The 22450-nt window shown below is 40.5% G+C and overlaps 1 protein-coding gene across 1 annotated transcript; it reads left to right on the forward strand.

The window, feature by feature from the left end:
• The first annotated feature begins 1251 nt into the window (after positions 1–1251).
• On the forward strand, positions 1252–17377 carry trarg1a (trafficking regulator of GLUT4 (SLC2A4) 1a). The gene is made up of 3 exons (XM_085795552.1): positions 1252–2290; positions 16504–16630; positions 17185–17377. Exons 1-3 carry the CDS (start codon positions 1883–1885, stop codon positions 17193–17195), a joined length of 546 nt encoding a protein of 181 aa, XP_085651678.1. The 5' UTR covers positions 1252–1882; the 3' UTR covers positions 17196–17377.
• The last annotated feature ends 5073 nt before the right edge of the window (positions 17378–22450 follow it).

The raw sequence follows: 22450 nt of genomic DNA on the forward strand, positions 1-22450 counted from the left end.
TAAATCTGCACACTTGGATTTTCCTCTGTGTCATTAGAGAAATGTGATTAAAAGAGTTGATTTGTGCCGCTGGGACTGAAAACACACTGCACACGGTAAATTCTGCATAGCAGCACAATCCGCCGCTGGCTTTCCTCCATAAACCACTGGTGCTGATGTTGAGAGGAGCAGAAGAAAGAGGAGGGAGGAGGAGGAGGAGGAGGAGGAGGAGGAGAAGGGGGGCTGAGCGCCAGACTGCCCTGCTCCAACACGAGATGCATCAAGTTGGCAACAGGGAAAACAGTCACGCGCCGGAAGTGGCACGAGCGTGGATTCAAAATGAAAACATGACAGATTTTTGGAAAGTGAGGAAATTTAAATCCAGAATAACAGTAAATAAATTGACAAATAATAAAATAAAATAAAATAAAATAAAATAGATAGATAAAGTGTAGTGTATTCGTGTGGAAAGCCATCATAATTCGTCTCCTTCACTCACCATCCTGACTAATTCCTGGTGTAATTTTATCATTTAACTCAGACTGACCTGTGCTTACTAAGACAATACATTTGAAGTGTAAGGACCCAAGAGAGGCAGAAGGAGAGACCACACTACTCAAGCATTTGATAGGGGTAGCCGACTAGAGCTGCTTGATTAGGCTATAAGCATAATAAAAGTCTTGATTTCAATGTTGAAATCAATTTTATTATAAACACGATTTGTCCAAAACAAACAACAAAAAAAATCAATCTGTGTGGTTATTCCTGGTATACATAAGTAAAGATATCAAAGCGTGGAATGCACTTTTATCACCAGTTACAATTATTCCTGCAATAGGCTATAGGCTACTAACCTATTTATCTGGTGATCATTGAATGTCAAGTAATAATAATAAATTAAAAATCGCATTCAAGAACGTCTTGGGCACACACTTATTAAACGCCATGTGTGAAGGAGACAAATTATAGCTATTTGCTTTCCATAGCCTATATTAGGATAGCTATACAACAGGTTCTATGCCCGAGTCTCTATAAAGTTTATTCCAAACAGGCTTTACCAAGAACTGAATGTATTATTGATAGGCTGTATGGTTTAATTAAGATGTTGAATGCAAGTAAAGAATCATATGGAGCCGAACCTCGGTGGAAGTATTGACCCTTGTTGGCAAATAAAGCTTTTATTTTGTACCTCGGTACCGGATGTATTTTGTTTACACATGGGCACTTTACAGTGGTCCCAAGTTGAGTGGAGTGGCTGTGCTGCTGCGGCGTGGAGACAGAGGAGGAGAGGAGGAGAAAGTGGCTCGTTGTGTTGTCTTCTCAGAGAAACACGCATCATCTCCATCCTCCTTTCTCTGGAGGAAGAGAGAAAACAAATCGCGCTACTTTCCCCGTGAACAGACCAGACTCAGAGAGAAGTGTCGGGACTTGGATCGAGGCGGACACCAGGAGAGTTCCCACTCTGACTGGTTTTGGATGTTGGATGTTGAGGAGGAGAGGTTTTTTTTTCTGAGCTGGTCCCTGTTGGAAATGAGTGAAACGGTGAATGTGAAGGAGGCTGAAGGAAAAGTGATCCAAGAGGAAGAATGAGATCTAGAGGAATGCCACTGCTTACGTTTCCTCTCTGATTTTATCCCATTTGTTTTCAGGGGATTGAGCCATCACACCCTGAGCTTCCACAGCACAGCAATCTCATCTTCATCCATCCGCCACACCTCGGCCGGTGATGACAGTCTGCTCTCTGCTCATTCAGTTGAAGTTTGATCCCAGCTTTAGTTGTCCAAACTTGCATTCAGTTGAGGTCTATTATGGAATACCGGCTGCTGACTTGTAAAACATCTTAAACCAATTTGATAAATATTTCTGTTCCCATATAAATCTGATCTGAAGTGAGAGTTTGGACATGGCCATCAACACGGACACCGACTTCCTCAAGTCAAACTTGGGTGAAGGCGGAGGAGGCATTCAGCATCCGCAATTCATGGAGACGGAGAAGCTGCTGGCGGTGACCACGGAGCCCGGGGGGAACGGGATGAAGATGTCCACCTCCTTCACGGTCAACGTGGACAGCGACAAGGGCCTGGAGGCCGAGCAGAACGGCCACAGCGTCGCCGTGAGGTCGGGCTCCGTGGGGCAGCTGGCGGCCGCGGCGCCACTCTCCCCGTCCAAGGTCAGTCTGAGCCGCTCCTCCACCGGGAACGCGACCGTGCAGGAGACCCCGAAGCCCAGGGATTACCTCATCCTAGTCATCTTCACCTGCTTCTGCCCCGTGTGGCCCATCAGCATCGTCGCACTGGTGTACTCCATCATGGTGAGTCCGTCGCTGCATGAAGATTATCAAAAGTATCCAAAGACAACACTCCTAACTAGGCTACATCAGACAGACGGATAAGTAAATAGAGCTAGTGAATGTGATGGACAGACATTTAATGAAAAAAAAAATAGGAGAAAATTGCCTGTAGTTTGTATTGAAGTCTGTAAATTCAAACTTATCCTACATTTAACAGGGACATTCATACAGTATTGAAAATATCTTTCATCTTGACACAATCTTCTGATATAATTATGCAGGCCTACAGTATTTCTCCAGTAATTCTCTTATGGTTTTATTATCTATGAGTGAGAGTCATGGTCGTCACATAGGAGAGGACTGTTCATCCTGTATCTATATCAATTTAGAAATCAAAATAGTTTTTCTGAATTATCAAAAAAAAAAGTAGGACTAATAATGAGAAGCTGTCTGTCATAGTTCATAGAGAACAGGATGATACACACCTCAGTATTTGATTTAAAATAGATAAAAGCAGCATATTGTTTTATATTTTAGAAGCTGTATCAATAAATATTTGTTTTTGTTTTGTTTTTTTTAATCAGTTGTCAATATTCACTGATTTATTTTCTATATTTGACTCAATGGTTAGATTCTCTCAGAAATGTACTTTCCCTTTTTAACCATCTCTGCTGACACTATAGCGTCTGCTACAATGTCACAGTCCAGTCTAATTTCTTCCTCTGAAGGCTGCATTCATATAGACTTTTTGAAGAAAAGGGCTAATGAAAGCTGTTTCCACCCCTCAGTTGAAGTTGTTCAAATCGTGAAAGAAACGTTAAGTTAATTTCAGCTCAGCATCTTAACAGAAGATAAACATCCCCCAAATCATCCAGATGTTTCTTATTTCATTGAAGAAGCGGTGCAGCTGTGTCTGTGACCTCTGATACACTCATGAATATCAGGGTTTTGCTGGTGCGCAGACATACACGCTTCAGTGCATCATCAGCTTTCTCAGTGGCGAGGCTTTGAAGGATCTAAGGATCTCAGGTCTGCTGCTGCCACTCAGCTGCCTGAGGTTCTGGGTTTGAGGGGCTGACGGATGATTTATCCTCTCACTCTGACATCAGGCAGCAGCAGATGCTCGATACTCTGCTCTAGTGTTCAGTGCTTTCCATTTAGTAAAAGTCTTCTTGGGGGGAAACCTCTCTCCGATGGTTTACAACATTATTTCCAACACAACGATGCATCACTACGGCTTTAACAAAGTTCCATGTTGAGCATCGAACTGAAAACTGACACTTTGTCACTGTCACCCTCTGCAGCGAAGAGAAGTCTGCAGTAAAAATGGTGGACTTCTTAATGAAGGCTGTTGGAGCTTGTAGCGTTGTTCAATTCAAATAATGTCCCAGATATCAAAGTGAGATATACACATGGGGGTTCAATTGAAAAATGCAAACATGATGTGAATATCATGTGGGACCTGAGCGCAGAGAAACCCGTCAGTCATTTGTGTCTGACTATTTTTATGTCACAAAGGGAGGAAAAACTAACCTAACTGTGCAGATAAAGTAGGCTACAGCTCACTGATGATGACTCCTAATTCACTTTGGCACACACATAGACAACTTGTGTTGTCTGTGTCAAATCTGAAAATATTCTGCCCTGTTCTCTGAGTTTAAAGGGATAGTTCAACATTTTGGCAAATTGGCCCATTGCCGTAATCCCTATAGTCATAGCAGTAGGTTCATTACCTTTATTTGTCGCTGCAAGCTGTTTTTAGAACAGCGGAGCAGAGCCGCGAGCTGCTCAGAGCTACGCTACAGAGGCTAATGGGATTTCTTGGTTTCCCTCATCAAACTCACCAAATACACAATCCAACAACTCCAAAACGCTCTCGTGGACAAGTTGTGACCTGCACATTCACCACACTATGAGATAATAACGGAACGTTACGAGTTGTTTTCGAGGCAAATGCAAAGACTGCTTGCTGAAAAACTGCCCCTGATGGGAACGTGCATCAGCGGTTTTGCATGAATTTACCTCTAAAACAACTCCATCTTGTAACGTTTTGTTATTATCCCATAGCGTGGTGAATGTGCAGGTCAGTTGTTGGATTGTGTATTTGATGAGTTTGATGAGGGAAACCAAGAAATCTCATTAGGGATTATGGCAATGGGCCAATTTGCCAAAATGTTTAACTATCCCTTTAACAGATCCACATTTTGTTGTAAAATGAAGGTGCTATAAATTGATAAAAAATTTAACTTCCTGCATAAAAAAGCTGTGATATGTGGTGTGATTGATCCAGGCCTATCAGAATAGTTCTATTTACGTAACTACGTTAGAAGGTCCATCATCCCACACCTCCTTTGAAACTCCTCCATCTTGATTGACTCGGTCAGAATACGATCATCAAGTGGAAATGGCTCATGTGTTCTGGAAAAATCTCAGGGATTGTTGCACACACATACAGCACATAACATAACAGAGCTGAACTTGTGCTGTGCTTAAGTCCCCTGCATTTATTCCTGTGTACTTGAACTACACATTGAGGGGGTTGTGCCTGATCCCACGTCAAAGCTATATGGTAATGGACATCACTGCAATTCTTTCCAAGATCATAATTTTCATTAAGTTTTCAAGTTTTCTGTTTGTAGTTATAAGGGTAAAGGTGAAGAAATGAAATCAGATAAGATAATATAATGTGTGTACAGTAGTTTGGATAGTTTGACTGAAATTAGTTACTGTAACTTAGCCACTAGCACTTTAGAGCTGGTTGTGTTTTAAACTAGTGATAGCTGCACAGTGTTTATCAGCCATGTGCTAACTTTCTGGCGCTGCATTGCACAGTGGATTTATTAGAGTTTATTAGAGTGAGAGATAAATGAAATATTATTTTGGGAATGGTTATTTACCACTTTAGAAAGATCCCAAAATATCCAAATTGTGTTAAATCATTCTGTTCAAGAGTTTCCTTTCACATTTCTATAGCCTATCCGTGGTTGACTTACTGAAGGAGATTAATGACTGAACATTTTCATTTAAGACACAAAGCTAGCTGATAATGTTCAACACAACTTCAGGCTTCATTGTTCTGCTTGAGGTGTGAGACAAAATATTGGAACTACTCCAGGATGTGCCACCATCACTGCAGAGAGGCAAGGTTAAATGTGTCAGATCTTGAATGTTGGTCATTGTGAGACCTTCAACTCTTGGATCCCCCTGTATCTAGTTCATGATTGTTTTGAAATTGAAGAGCACCATGGGCTACGGAAAACTTAAAAACAAAACGCTAAATATCATTTTGACCTCCACTTCCCAGACTGTGTGCTCTCCCTTTATTTTTAACATGGATATCGACAAACACACAATAAAGGCTGTGAGCTGTGGATCCAGGTGGAAAATCACGTGGATCATCAAGCTCTATAAGAGCCACAACAAAGCAGAACAAATAGTCTCATTATGTGCAACCTCTACACTATGTACAGCCAGGAAACAACAGCAGAGAGGGCAATCAGCTGTATCTGAGTGGTGCAGATAAATAAGACTCCTGACAGAGCTCTGCAGTAATGTCTAGCTATCTTCTACCAGGAGTCCTTTAGTACCATCAGTTGTAACTCTGTTGTATCAGGATTTAACTCCTGTTGGCTGATAGCAGCTTAGTTGCTACTGACACAGCCATTTGTGTTTTTCAGCGCACTTTACTTCTGACACTGTACAGCAGCCAAAATTCAGATCTACAGAGAAACAAAGCAAAGGCAGTGCACTAACCCATTAGCTCTGTAATATCACTCCATCACACCAAAGGGAATATCAGGCAGTGTCCAAGAGACAGCCTTCTTCACCGAGCCATCATCATGAACCCACTGACATTCACAAGTCAGCCACTCGCTAATGGTACACACACCACGCGCTGTGTGTGTGTGTGTGAGTGGAAGAAAGCGCAAGAGAGAAAGAGAGAGTGAGAGAGAGAGAGATGCTTTGACAGAGGGCACGAGAAAGAAGAGTGAAGGAGGAAGAAACTGGAGCTGGCCACTAACTCGATAGAAGGCGAGAGAAGTCAATTTGGTTTCTCTGCAGAGGGCAGATTGCTTCAGTTAGCCCGTTTTGTGGCAGCGATCAACATCCTCTTTCTTTCCTGGGGGCATGGAAAGGGGATACGGGCCTCACGAAGAAGATCACAACATCATTCACTACAAGGGCAGATGAGTGTGAGAGGCAGCAAATGGCCATAAAGTAGTTCCTATCACTGGATTAGAAAGGAATTGAATCAGATACCAGGACGATGCCGGATAAGTGCGAGTGAGTCAGAGCAGGAAAACAGAGGTTTTACACTTGCTGTGAATAAATGAATCAAAAGTAATGTGGTTGATAACCACACGATGCAGCCCTGGAATGCAAGATCACTACTAAGTGCTAATACTTCCCTCGCCCATGTGAAATGGATACTTCTGGAAAGTTGAATAGAAAAGAAGAAATTGCTCAGCTTCTGCTGAGATGACATTAATGTGGTGAGGTCAGAAGAAACAGCCCGGGAAGAGGAGAAATAAGAAGGAATATGTTTGTTTGTTTTTAACCTAATCTGTCATCTGATTGGAAATACCACACTATAGAGTATGTTATCTGTGTGCCTTCAAAAGATTGGGTTCAGGTATACAGTAGCCTACACACAAAATATTTTTTAGTACTTTTATGTCCTACAGTATTATGTAGTGTGTGTGTGTGCCAGGTATTCCTATTAAAATTACTACTGCAAACTACAGTATAACCTCAGCTTGAGCTCTGTAAGCATTGATGTAAATGTATAACCTTTAGACTGTAATATCTGCTGACAACAGATAAAATGCTCTTACAGTCTTAAACCCTCAGAGATTTATCATCCAAACCTGTGGTTCCCTTTCCCTCCACTTCTACTCACCAGTCAGCTGTTATATCCGAACAGGTTTAAATGGAGTGGCTGATTGGTGTGGAGCCTTTTAGTTTTGATTTGGACCATTGTTTTGGTTTGGTTTTTGTTTTTCAACTCCACTCTCTTCATCTGTTTTCAGGAAGCAGCAACAGCAGGAAGCTACTCTTATAGGCAAAAAAAAAGTTCTGATGAATTGACTGTCCACAACCTACCCTCACAAGACAGCTGACACTAAGTTAGTAAATGGCTGGAGAGCTCAGTGCCGCTTATAGCATCTCGAGAGATAGATATTTCTTTGATAATTTGGTAAAAACTTAAAAAGCACATGAATATTGGAATTCATCAGGTACATATAGGGTGACCAGGTCCCAGGCATGTGTATTCATTAATTCTCCTGCATGTTGATTAGCTGTAGGTTTGTTTGTGTTTTCTGTAAATTATCTCTTGTTTTCAAGACACCACTGCAAGACTGATGTTTTTATATAATCTCACTCTAATAGCTGTGCAGAGAGGGTTTAGTTACTGAGGTGCGTAAGCAATGTCATCATGGAAATCAGCCCATACAGTTGAAGCGCAGGTTTGTTTTTGAAAACCCAACAAATCTTTTATGACAGAGGCTAAGACAAAGTGACATAGATGCTTAAGCTACATGTAAGGATGGGAAGGTATAGAGCTGGGTGAAATAAGAGGAAAGACACTCACTGTTTGGATCTGTTTAGTTTATTCTCTCTAACACAAATGTTAGGCAATCACTGTCTAATAACAACTACGCATGGCCGAGCCCAAGGCCACACTGTCTCTGTTCTCTCCAAGGGGGACCGGGACCGGTGCGAGACCCACGTTTGTGGCAGAGCCCCAGGCTGCACTGTCTCAGTTCTACATAACAAGTTTTACATACATTTACAACTACTAGCACATTTTAGAAATAAGAGCTGTAACGATTCATCAACAGAAGTAAAGAACAAGACAAAGGAAGAATAACATTAACTGCTAGCAAATATGAGCAAGCTGCCCAGATCAAAGTTAAACGTTATCCATTATCCAGGGTGAAAGAGATGAAAACACATTTTTTGGTAGCTGAATAGACTCTGTACTGTATATTGACTGATAGCTAAGCCAAAGAAACAGGGAAAAATGTTGATAAAGAGTATTTGTCTCAGTCAAACTGTCTGGATAATTTAAATTGTAGTAGTAGTCTCTGATCCACAGCAAAATACCTCAGGATTTTGACAGTAGAATGTTGATGCTGTTACATTAGCTTAGACTTGAATTATTTACCTCTGACACTAAGAACCAGCCCCTTACTCACTGAGCTTATTGGCAGGTGTTACCTCATATGTGGTTAAAAAAAAAAACTCGCCAGTCACCAGGATGACAGCAGCTATCAAGGCAGATTTCAAATCCACAGTCAGTGCCGTTACCTGCTGAGCTACAGTATGCATCTGGAAGTGTTGAGCACCCAGGTCCACATACTATTGTCTTACATTACATGTCCTGATAATGCTCAGCTCACTAATGGTGCCTCAAAACACAATTTGTTTTAATTACAGCAAAAACCTTTCACATCTCTTCATTATAAACAGCAAGCTCTTCTTCCCACAAGCAACACACCACTGGGATTCAAACACCAAACCTCCCAATTCAAAGTCAGTGGCATTACCCATCGTGCTGTCCAGCTGCATGTGTGGAGTAGGAAGTCTTCTGACTCTCCACACACACTCACACTAATGCACACAGCTCCTACATGTCAGTGTTCGGAGAGAGAGCTGATCACGTATCTGTCGGATTAGCTCTGTCTGTACAATGTGTCACTCCTGATGTTAAGGTTGTGGGTTCAATTCCCATGTTAACATAGATCATGTCCTGTCAGTGTACTCCATAGCAAAATTTCTGCAAGGATGTTGTAGTCTTGCATTTGGAAGATGAAACCGAGGGGAGGGGGGGGGGTGGTCACTCTAGGTGTAGCTACACAATACGTGTATATGTGACAAATAAAGTACCTTTACCTTTACACAAGGGAGTACAAACATGTTCACCATTATGGGGTAATAACATGCCAGTCTTACGTAATATACAAAACACTACTTTTGAAGCAGATTTGTTTAGTTGCTTTCACTGGACTTGACACCAACCTGAACTATTTATACTATCTATACTAGGCCTATATGTCCATAGTGCTAAATCTGTATTCAGAATTCCAGCATACAGTACACAGGATTTTAACTAACATAATTATAACAGTGATTAATGTACATGCATGAAACAGTAGACATTGAGATAGTGTTCATTTTATCCTGCAAATGGCTACAATTATCTACAGTACAACTAAGTCAAATCTGCTGATGCCTCTTAGGCCTTGTAAGAGAGTTAGTATCTTTCAGCACACGGTGCACTGCTAACTACGGGACCACCGAAAGTTACATCCATCATCATCCACCACCACTTCCAGCAGCAGGACCACCTAAAAGCTAACTTCCAGCTGGCTGTAACCACAGATCTGTGACAGATGCTCTGTTGGGGAAGGCTTGCGGCTGGCAAACGCAGAAGATGTGCAGTCAATTATGGGGATTGGAGAGGCAGGGGTAATAGGTTTTTACTGCCCTCACCAGCTTATCCCCGTAATGGGAAGGCCCAAACTGCAGGAGCATTATTGCACGCTCTGCAGATTTGCCTGTGAAATATGGACTTGCAATGCTGCACTGGATGGATGACTGTGTATGTGTGTAAATGTGTGTGTGTGTGTGTGTGTGTGTGTGTGTAGGTAAATTACTTCTTATTAGCAATCTAATACTGCAGACATAGCGGGAGAGCCTTTCATATGGCTGTTTCCAATTATATGAAACCAGTCATAGTTCTACAGCCAGAAAACCAGGAACGATGTGATGCGATGCAATGCAATGCAACGCAATGCGATGTGATATGATACGATACGATACAAAAAGACAAGCTAGTTGCCAGCACGAAAGGACAAAGGGGCAGTAAATAACAACATGAATGCAAACAGGCAATATCGAAGCCTTTATGGGGCAGCTGTTCTAAGGAAGATAACCTCTGGGAATAGCAATGCTGATCTGTTGGACTGTCAATCACCACCTTTGTTCAAGACCAGGATATCTCAAAAGCGATTGATTAAACTGTCATTAAGTTTGATTCCTATGTCCGTGTCAGGATGATCTGATCACCTGTCATCCAGTAGGCCTACTTCAGTTTATGACAGCAAAACTAATGACATTCCCATCAGCCTCTATAGCCCCATGTGTTTAGTACCTTATACAAATATCATCTTGCCAAATGCTAAATAATGATGGTGAACATGGTAAACATTTTAACTGCTTAGTAGCACATTAGCATTGTCACTGTGTGTATGTTAGCATGTCAACTAGCTTTTAGCTCAAAGCACCACTGTGCCTAAATACGCCTCATGCTGTAACTAGCATGAGGCAAAATTTTATTTTCATTGTTTACATTATCATATTTGCCCAAAACTCATTTTTTTTACTGGCATTGTGTATTGTGCCATGGTGCTTGGAACTACATAAATAAAATGAAATAACAATCCCCCGTGACAGGGTTCCCTTATTGGTGGGGCACCAGATCATATGAAAATGAAAGGGGATATAGGCTACCATTGTGGTCTTATGTTTTGTAGTGCTAACAGTTAGAACAGCCTCCTTTTACAGTGTTTCCAGTTCACAAACTAACCAAGATATAAATACTGTTAAAATTTATGAGCTGCAGCAGCAGCTAGAATGCATTTTAGAGCTCCAAGAATGAGAGCAGTGCCATCATGGGTCTGACAGCTCTGATCATCTGAGCGCAGTGAGTGGTTTGCAACTTTAATGGAGACTGATGTGTAACAAGACTGAGTCTAAAAGGCCTGCTATAGCTGCCCCTAGAGGCTGTGATGCACCTTACACCCAAACAGACACAAAGTGGTTTAAATAGAATAAGACGAGCATTCAGCAACAATTACTACATCTTAAATAATCCAGAATCCTCGATATTGAAAAGATTTTCAAATTAAGATTTCAAAATTGAACAACCACATGTGAAATTTATGAATACATTAACAAGATGAGTAACAAAAAGGGGAATGTTTGATTGGGAATAACGGGTGGGAATGCAAATAAACTATTTCAGTTTGATCAAAGTGACCAAGCAGACATAACTACATACCAGCTCCTGGTTGTACACTGTCGCTTTCCACCAGGCTGCTGCTGCTGCTGCTGCTGGCTTTCCATTATTAATGACCAGAGAAAGGGTGCACTTACTGACTTATAGCCTCCACCTTGCTCTGCTGGACATATGAAATAGGGAGAGAGAGTAGTGTGTGTGTGTGTGTGTGTGTGTGTGTGTGTGTGTAGTAGGACAATGAACACTGAACAAGACACTTTGAAGGTAGAATTTCCCATTCAGAAAACAAATATGACCAGGCTTACTCTCGCTAGGAATCAATATAGACATTCATCAACCAAGCAAAGCCACCCCCACCCCCACCGACATCACCACTACCCCCAACTACACACACACACACACACACACACACACACACACACACACACTAAATCTTTTGCAGCCCCTTAAGAAAACATCAAACGCTGAACATACAGGAAACCTGGCCCATAATTCTTCTGTTTTTTTATGATTGATGGAAAATGTATGTTCTTATATATTCAAATTGACCTCAATTCTTATTCATCCTTTTTCTCTAAGCAGCCTAAATAGGCAGTGTTTTCTGAAAGGGGCTTACATTGATTGAGCGTGCTGATGTAACTTTTCTCTGTGATGTGAGTCCAAATCAATAAAGGCTCCGGTGGGACTGTGTTTGTAACATAGCTTCACATTCCAGTCCTGGAAGTGAGACACTGAAGCCTGCCCCTGTGTGTGAGAAAAAAATACCTCTTATTTTACTACCAAAGGCCCAGAGTGACACTTGCATTGATTTGGCATTTGTCGTTAAAGTCACATTGAAAGTGTACCAAAGCCTAATTGGCAATTTTTTATTTTTTTTATCAAGGTTTTATTCTCAGAATTACCTGTCAAATGAAATTGTTTTTGTAAAATGAATCTCTCATCATCGGCATGGTATTATTATGATTTTTAGTAAGTACCATAAATTACTGGGTGACACTACACTTGATGGTTAAACCTGAAGCAGGTAATTATGGAGATAAAAGCCTGAATTAGCCACACTTTGAAACTATTAAACCAAAAAAAAAACCTTCTCAAATGAGACAAGATGAGCTTAGCTGATTCTGTGCAACGTATTCTTCAATTTTCTACTTTTCCTCTTAACGACAACTGCTGCTTGTCTCACTCAGCTGCTGCTTTAGTGGTTGCCAAGAGTCTAAAACACACACAAGCATAAACATGGTCTGGTTGACAGACACGTATGTCATCCAGTCATTGCAATCAAACTGAATCTGATGACTGACGAGGCCACTTTGAGACGGCTTTTGCTTTGGCACATGATGTATTATCTTCCCAGGTGTTAGACCATTAGCAACAATACTCGGGCTGTTGCATTCAAACTATGATTGATTGGTACTGAGCGGCCCAAAGTGTGGCAAGAAAACATTCCTCACATCATCACAGCAGCAGCAGCAGCAGCAGCAGCAGCAGCAGCAGCAGCAGCAGCAGCAGCATGGACAAATGGCAGGTCCACGGATTCATGCTCATGCCTCAGGTGAAATCCAGATGAATCAGCAAGGCTGCATTTTTCCAGTCACTTGCTGATAAACCCTAAGCTCTAGTTTGACAGGCCTGACATGGTCGGTCCAGTCCAACCAGTCTGCCCATTCTCCTCTGACCGACAAGGTCATCAACAAGGCACAACTGCTGCTAAACTGGATGTGTTTTGTTTTTTCAAACTATTCTGAACTAAACAGGTCCAAATAACGCTCTAAAAAGTGTATGGTTTTTAAATGATATACTGTTTTCACAAACATAAAGAGCCGGCTGTTTAAAAGTAGTTCCCCAGGCAGCAGCACCCTCAGTGAACACCCAAGGGCTGCACCGTCCCCACCTAGCTGAACAGGGCCCACCAGAGACAGCCTGGAGACAGAGGGACTCGTGGGAGCAGGAGGATGAAGTAACTAGTCGCAGATCAGGGAGGATAGAGGGAGGGCTTTCTCTGTCTTTGTCTCTCTTTCCTCTGCAGTGTAATCTCACACTGAGGCAACCCCAGCTCTGTACCCTCACTATTGATTAACTGAGCGAGGCAAAAAGACACACAACATATTGATTTAATATGCAGTGTTATGGATTATTATTTGTTTTTTAATCAGTTGTGAAGTGATGCTGTTTACTCAGAGTTTACCCATTCACCTCCGTGTCCTACTTTTGGACAAAAACTGTGCAAAAATAAATAAATACAAGCAGAGAAAAAGATGGAGTGTGTCACAAAAACTCCTCAGTCTAGTCTGGAAAACTGGAAAAACCAGCAGACTGGAAAACTGTGTTTTTATAATGAGGAAGTGGTAAGTCTCTGACTTTCACTGAAATAATGTTTCAACTCATCTTCTCCGGTTGTTACGTCCTTTATAATTATACCTCTCTGTTTCATCCTCATCTCTTTTCACAGTCATTTTGTCATTGAGGGTGAAAGCAAGAGGTCAATCATTAGAAGAAGAAAAAAATTCTGCTGCTGAGCTACTTTTAATGGGCCATATTCTGTCTTTAATATATGTTAATTTATTTCAGAATAGGTTTAGTAATAGCACGGTTTCTCTATGGAAGAAAGTGTCCTACAGAATTGTAGCTGTGTAATTCAATATAATTGATGGGAGTGGGAGATCCTTTTACTGCTGTACTGCGCTAAATGAAGCCTCTGGTCTGCACACGTTCAGCACCACAGACAGCTCCTACAGCCTTCATCAGGCTTAGAAAACATGGGATGTTGCCATCACGAGTGCAAGGCTGCCAACTTATAGAGTATTAAGCTCTTTTACATGTGATTTCTTCACCTTGTGTTTTTGCTGTAACACTGAATATTAGTGACATTTGTCTAATGCTGTTTCCCCCCAGAGTCTGACCTCACAACAGTCTGAGTTTATCAGGGCATGGACCCAAAGTGTAGTTAAAACCAGCCCGTGGGGATGCTGACTCAGGCTGACTTTAGTGCTTCACACAAGCTGGAAAATGTGCATTTACCCACAAGTAGCTCTGGGTAGAAATCTAGAGAGTGGACAGCGTACTGCATAACCTGATTTCGAAGTTTAGTTCCAGTACTATTTTCAGTGTGTGCGGTGCATTATCTCATTAAAAAAAACAAAAAACAAACTCAGTTCTGTGAAATTCAAAAGTAGGGCCTACATTATTAGGAATTGTTGGATGAGCACCATGCAATTAGGGCTCTACGATTCAGCCACCATCTCATATCCTGATATACAGTAGGTAATTTAATATTCAGATAACAATACATATTGTTCGGCTGTTTCTCTGCTTTGTAAACTGGGGTCATGTCTTTGCAGATTTAAGTTGCAATTTAAGCCATTATCTCCTCCTGTGATTCTTTGTGATATGGTGTGCCACAGGTAAAAGCTTCTTAAAACATTTGAGTCTGAGGTTTATTTTGAGCACTCAACACTACTTTTGCGTCCAGAGCCCTCTCCTTTCTTTCTCTTTTTCTTTCTCTTTCATTTTGCCAAGGGTGACTGGCATCACAACAAAATAAATCATGGGTCATAATATGAAACAATTTCCCATATACTATATAGTCATAGCACAAATGTAGTCAACACCATCACCATCATAAAACCAATGCTTTGGAGTCATACAACTAGTGTGAAACAAGTGGCATTCAACAGGTCATGTTTGCTAGGGTCCGATGTTGTTTGTTGTGTGACATATTGCTACAACCTGTATATGTTACTTAGCACTGACAAGACACAACAGCTCTGTTAGATCATGTGTTGAGGCCAGAAAGGTTGTGTCTTCCTTAAATGAGCCTTTCAACACTAGAGACTTTCTGATGCTCTGTCCTGTTGGCCTATTTTAAACTCAACAAAAACACATTAAGACTGTCAAAATACATTCCCTTGTTCCAGCTACCACCTTTGGTTGTGGGTTCTTACAGTATAATTCATTGGGGGTTTTTTTGTTTAGCAGTTCCCTAAAGCCCTATCACTTTTACAGACTGAGTGATGAATCTCTTAATCATAAAATAACTGATAGATAAGTTGATAATAGATTTTTCTAACCTTCAGCTCTACTTCTGTCAGTGAGTGATGAGCTTGTCAGTGTCTTCAAACTGCTGCTGGGTGGACGTCCTCTACATGGACAGCTTGAACTTAAACCAGGCAGCATTATAGTTAGATCAGCACCTAATACATCAGTGCACTACTGTAATTACGTTGAGCCTATAAAAACCCTTTCTTGTTGTGTCTTCTGTCCTATTTTGTGTGGACCCCAGGTAGAGTAGTTACTGCCTCGGTTGTGGCTAATGGCACAATGACAATGTATATCATAAATATATGTAAAATTAAAGGAAACATATAAACATATGTTGGGAGGACAGTGGCATTAACTGTGTGAGATTTATTTAAATCACACATGAAACCAAAGCACAAGAACAGAGGATTGTTATCCGTCATGCCTCTCACATACACATGAATCATCCTGGTATGTCTGCTGCATACAAAAAGCAATATATATATGTGTATGTGAGTATATGGAGACAACATGAAGCTGATATACAATCCCTTCACGCTGCTGCTCTCATACAGTATACTCCACCCAATTGGCTCTGCAAATCACATCCTTCCATCAATCCCATTCTGAAAAAGACAATTTCACCGCTCACAGCTGGGAATAAATTATTGTTTGTTTTTTTTCTGACAGGACTCCACAGCACCCAGTCAACATAACTGCTCTGCATCTGTGACCTGTAACTTCTAAAGTCACTTGGCTGTCGATTAATGGAGAACCAGCTGATAAATATTTTAGGTGTCAATATTGTTACTGCTGACTCAGTTTGCGGCGATCTCTTCTGAGGTCTGTTGGAGAAACGTGTTTCTGTGTCTTTCGTTGAGGTGAAGCTCTCTTTGTGCGCTATGACTTAATTCCCCACCTGTGGCTGAATTTCATTTTCCTTCAAATGCCAACGATAACAACATTATCAGTGAAGTCATGAACATGAAGGTTAAGATGTCCGTCCTAATGGTTTCCCTTGTTGTGGTAGGAGGAATGAAAAGGATACACGGCCTGAGGTGGTTGTGCATGTGAACGCATTTGATTCTTTCAGCTTCTACATCTTGGATCCCCTTTATTTAAAACAGTCATTGCATAATACTGTCATCAAAATGTTCCTCTTGGTAATACACTTGTGTTTTTGTGTCTCCAGTCCAGAAACAGCCTGCAGGCGGGGGATATAGACGGGGCCAGGAGGCTGGGACGACTGGCGCGTCTGCTCAGTATCGTCTCCATCATTCTGGGCGTGATCCTGATCATAGCCTACATCTCATTTTCAGGTATAATAAAGACAAGGAGAACATTTTAAAGATACAGTGATGTCAATTTAGTGTTGTTAATGAGCATCTTATTATGTCTTTGATATTTGATGCAGCTTCGTCAACATGTAGCATGCTGCACATACAATGTATTATTACAGTACAGGTTATGGATATGAATTCTTATATATCACTTGAAAGTGATGTACGATATGTGTGTATGTTTATGCTCACAGACACACACACACGCAGGGCTTTAACAACAACTGTAGTGTCCAACAACAAAGAATACCTACTGCATTACGATTACAGGGTGATATATGACACTACGGCAGCAGCTTGAGATGTGTGTATGTCTATGTCCATACTCAGCACATTTCCAAGCCCCATTTGTGTGTGTGTGCAGATTGATTTAGCACTGCAGCGACTGTAGTGGGCTGACAGTGCAGCAAAAGGCACCCCACTGCTCAAAGCCATCCACACTAGAGCTTCTCCAGTCAAAATATTAAGATATAATTTGATGGTGAAATTAACCTATAGTTTTTTTTTTTTTTTGCCTCTTCTCTGTTACGCAGCAACCCATTGACGTGGAGGAACCGAGGGGAAAAACAACCCGTGAGCCAAACCACGGATGCAACAAGAGAAAAAAAAGCCCATTCCAAAATAATTTAAATAAAACAAACAAAAAAAGAAAGATACACAATTCTGAACTTTATGCCATGTTGTAATTACGTCATGGCCACCCTCGGAAAGCAAAAAAAGAAATAAAAAAAATAGGTAACTTATGAGAGTAGGTATTGCAGCAAGTAAACAAAAGGGGGGGGGAATCATTCAGAGATGCATGCATTAGAATCCAATAACATTTGCTTGTCAAAAATAATCAAATACCTGACATAAAACTGTTCAGGTGAAAACAGAAGAAAAAGAAAATGCAGATTTGTGCGTGGTCAGGAGAACTCTTTGATGTTTCTTTTTTGGAATAATGGACTTCTTAACATGAAGAGAACGATTGACACGAGAAAGTGAACGTGAAAGAGGAAGTGAAACAACAGACTTTTTCTATGTCTGGGATGGGGCTCCTTTGAAAAACAGATTCTGGGTTTGGACTTTGGACAGCTGCGTATAATCCTCATATATTCCTTACTGAACCTCTTGCATTCAAAGCATATACAGCTACAAATATATCTGAAATATAGATATAGATGTACATTTTATAAAGATGTTTGTATGCCATGTGGTGCTGGGTTTGTTAAGACTGTCACAATGGCTGCTTTGCCAGCGCTCAAATTATCAATGGATATTCAAGGGTTTGTGAAAAAGGGGGCAGGGAACACATTTCTTAATTTTTGTTATTCATTATAATTTTTTGAACTAAAAAAAAAAGAATTGAGACCAACTGCATGCCTGAATGTAGATAACCAAAATTCTGCCTTCCTTTTGAATGTTATTAGTTGTCTCTTTTATTGTGAAGGAATCAGATAGGCCAACAGGTTTGCACATGGAAGAGTGATTTGTGTACATGGCGTGAGTCCAGCCACTGTAGAATGTGTGAGGACTGTGATCTTGTAAGTCTCCAAACCGTCTTTTATCCTTTGATTTGCTCTGGCAGAGACAGAAACGCATGCCAAACTCCCCGCCATCTCATGAACTCTCTCTTTCCCTTTCGCATCACGATCCAGCCCTTCAGTTTTGTCACTGTACCTTCATCTTGTACCTTTCTTTTCTTTTTCTTTTCTTTTTTTACATCCCACCTTTTATCATCTTTCTACACCATAGCTCCCTATTTCCATTCTGACATTGTTATGCATTGACTGTTAAATACCATTGTTCCACAGGATGTTTTTTTCTGCTCCTTCTTGGTATGGTATGAAATGTATTTATATGGGAAAATATATTATGCAATATGTACGCATGCTATGGGCCAAACAGGCTCACACATATTTATTTTTTGTAAATGAGCAGGCCTGTGAGTTTGACTGAGTAACAAAAAGCATTTATAGAATCTTTATTCAAAATGCAAGCACGATAGATTGTATTCGTCACTTTATCAGAGAGGAGTCACTGTCAGTCCCCTTGGATACACAGGACTGTTGTATTGACACATTACAGGCTTATGCTACAAGCACAGGCAACATCGCTGTAAAGACCATGTAGCGCCACTTAAAGCCACCTCTTTCTTTTTTTTGGTTTGGTTGTTATTTGGACAAAGTCCCTTTTTAGTGATGAAAAAGTACTGTCATGTGTTGAGTTCCAGTTGTTCTTTACTCAAGGGCTCGTACACGTGAAACTAGAGAAACACCAGCTATGACTGAGAAATTACATTTATCAGACTATGCAGCTAAAGTAATTCGACCTAAACGTCATCAACACATAGTTGAGTACGGTAACTGCAATCTATCTGTCACGTATTAACACTGTAGAACACAATGTTTTGTGCAAAATGGGTTTATACCGACTCCATTCTAATTCATAAATGTACATAATAAAAATCATGTTCTTTACCCAAACATCCAAAAGCAGCAAAATCCAAAGATCCCTCATGTTTACTACAAAATTAAACAAAAGATGTGCCACACGATGCTGCCAAATGGCAACCTCACTCCTAAGGATGACGGATCACGTGTGGGTTACTGCACCAGCGTCATTCTCCAACATCTATCATCACCAAATCTTCCATCTTCTAATCAGGTGGTCAGGAATCAACTGTCCAGCCAATAAGCACTGCTCTGTCAGTAAAACAGTACAAACCTTCACGCCATTTCTATATATTACTGTTTTTTTTTTCTTTGGCAGTGTATTGTATGTGTCTGTTTTCATCTGTGGTGTACATTTTGCATGTCTGGAATAAATGTTACCATGCATGGTCCAAGTGCTGGCCTTTGATGATACAGTTCATGAGGAGTTGTGTGTGTCAACAGCCAAGAACAGGCAGGAATGAGCTTAGTGTTAGAGGCTCTATGGCTGCTAATGTAAATGCTAACATTTTACTATGTTAATCTTAGTTTAACACAAAAGCCAATTAACACTAAATATAAAAACAGTTGAGGACTTTGTGAACGTCATTGTTTCTGCAGTTATTTGGTCACTACAACAGTATGGAACAAGAAAAACTTACAGCAGGGATTCAGCCACTTCTCTATTGTAAGTCCTTACAATTCATCCTGATGGGAACATGAAAAGTAGAACCAAATTCAATCATGGCAATACACTAATTAAATTTAAAAAAAAAAAAATCAACTGCATGATGGTGTTAACGCTAAAGTTAGGAAATCGCCACAGTCGGGAGAATTTCACAGTCAGTACCTGCTGTGGTATTTCAGTGGTGGACTGATTATTACCCATACCTGTAGGTAAGAAGAGATCCATGATAGTAAGTGCAAAAACAGCTACAAAAGATTAAAAAAAATAGAAGAGAGAAGAGGTAGAAACATCAAAAACACGTGTGTAAGCACAATTTCTTTCACATACCTCAGGTGGTGGACACCACTGCAGCACCTGATAGAATAAAAAATCATTTGTGAATGCAATATCTATGTGTGAAGTTCAGCTACAGTCTGAATACCGTTTGTTGTATTGGACTGCACTATTTTATACAGCTGTTGCTTTCGTTATCAGGTCCTGATACACCACTGCACCTCATCACACAAACACCATTGATCACAGCTGTCACAAGTTCAGACTATAGATTGGGGGAAAATAAGGTTTTATACTTTTAAAGCCAGCAATCCCATACCTTTACAAAGAGCAAAGTAGCAGCCCGATGAAATCCTGAAAACACTTCATCAACCCTGACCAACAAAAAGGTCACTTCTGGGTTTCATATACAAAACTTGTGTTTTCTTTAAGTTCCCACTTAGACTATTCTACTTAACTTTCAACTCATCTGTAAAGATGAAGGAATTGATATGGCACCATTATATCATCAGACAAAGTGATTTATCTCCGCTGTTAGTTTTTAAAAAACGCTGCTTAAAATAGCTATCTGAGTTTCCTCACAGACAGAGGACCACACTTTTTGTCTTACATTTCAAGCTGCTATGAATAAACAGACTGTGCTTGTCAAAAGTTACAGCGCATCTTGTCTTAAGTGAGAGGATCTGGTGCTTAGTTCTGCTCGGGTGCTGTGCAGTTTTGAGTGGCTGAAATATTGAAGAGCTGAATGCATCAGCGCCACTGCAGTCGACCGACAACGTGTACATGTTGGAACCACATTTAGACTCCAGCACTGGGGTTCCCTCCTAAAGGAAGTAAGATATTCAGGGAAAGATGACTGTTGTTGACTTGACTGCTGTAAAACAGAGGAAAGACGTTTGCTTTAAAATGGCAGATGCCTGTCGCAATTAATACGGAATTAATGAATGCAATTATTTGAGCTGACTGCAATTATTTTGCATAATCGTTAAAATCCTTTCCATTTATCTCTATAAAAACAGCAGGATGAAACTAACTGAAATGTCTTTTCTATCACTATTTCCATGTGGTTTTCTGCCGTTTGAGGTTTGAGTGGTCCCTCTTTTAATGACATCATCACTTTGCGCCCACTTAGAATAATTAGCACCACAAGCTATGTCTAATATTCGACCACTGCATTTCAATGAGCATCTATTGGCATTAGCATCATGGATTTAGTTGCAAAGCCAATAAGATGTATGTGTATTATTAAACTATGTTTAGGCTTATACTATAATAGTGGCAGAAAATGATCAGAAAAGGATACAATCTTCAAATGCAAGTATTTGTATGGCAATTAATCATCGACTAAAATTTCAAATGTGACAGCCCAAACGGCGGATCAACATTTTCCAGACAAGTGTGGTGTTTTCTATATTGTACTTGTAGTTTTCCTTTGTGAGCAAAGGAGAGAATTAGGACAAGAAACCAGCTCATCCTCCTCATCCTCTTCAGTCCGTTGAAGTGCGACTGTTTTATTTGGATTCCAGTCAAGTAGCAGCCTGGAGCTGTGAGACAAAAACACATTGATGGTTCTCACACGGCCGCCTTGCTTTCCCATTCCTACACCCCCACCAACAAAGTAAGACTTTAATCTGACCACTTTACGCCTGTCTGCATCATTTCCTTCGCGGGTTACGCTTTACTGTAGTTTCCTTCCATCTTCAACTGCACATGTCACTGGGCTATTTAGGTGGAGTAAAATATAAAACACTTCCAGACTGCCAGGCTTTATCCAAGATGCTCAGTTCACCAGACTGTGATAATGAATGAATAATGAATGGCATTATGTCAACTTCAACGTTCAACAGTCTGTGCTGAACTGGTCATAATGGGGCCAAACCAAAAAGAAACACAAACGAAAAAACAAGAGTATTGTAGCTGCCTTCTAGCTAAAACTTGAACGTCTTCTACAACTGAAGCTGCTCTTGTGAATCCCTTAAAGCTCCCACTCAACTGACAAATTAATTCAATTGTAAATTTCTCTTTTATTTCTCTTTTCTATTTTTTCCAAGATTAAATGGACAGTATGCTATTGAGAATGCTGATGTGTTTATTTTCATTACAGCTTTATCTGCTGATTATTTCTGTTGATTGATCAACACATTGTTTACTCTGTAAGATATCAAAAACATCCAACACAATTTCCTGAAAGTATTTGCGACATATCCGATTAGTTTGTTTAATTAGCAGTGCAAAACCCAAGGAAATTCAGTTAACTGGATTTTAGGACAGCTAGCAAATTTCTGCCTCAAAATTTAATTACATTGATTAATACAAATCTAAATGTAAATTCAGCGAGTGTGGAGAAAATATACTAATTTTCTAGAGCACTGCTGTGGCATCTTTGTAATCAACTCACTCAAAAATGAGAGGGCTCAATACACATTT

The sequence above is a fragment of the Trachurus japonicus genome, chromosome 13 (assembly GCF_045865225.1).
Source record: "Trachurus japonicus isolate A0001 chromosome 13, Traja_1.0".
In the NCBI taxonomy this organism is placed as follows: Eukaryota; Metazoa; Chordata; class Actinopteri; order Carangiformes; family Carangidae; genus Trachurus; species Trachurus japonicus.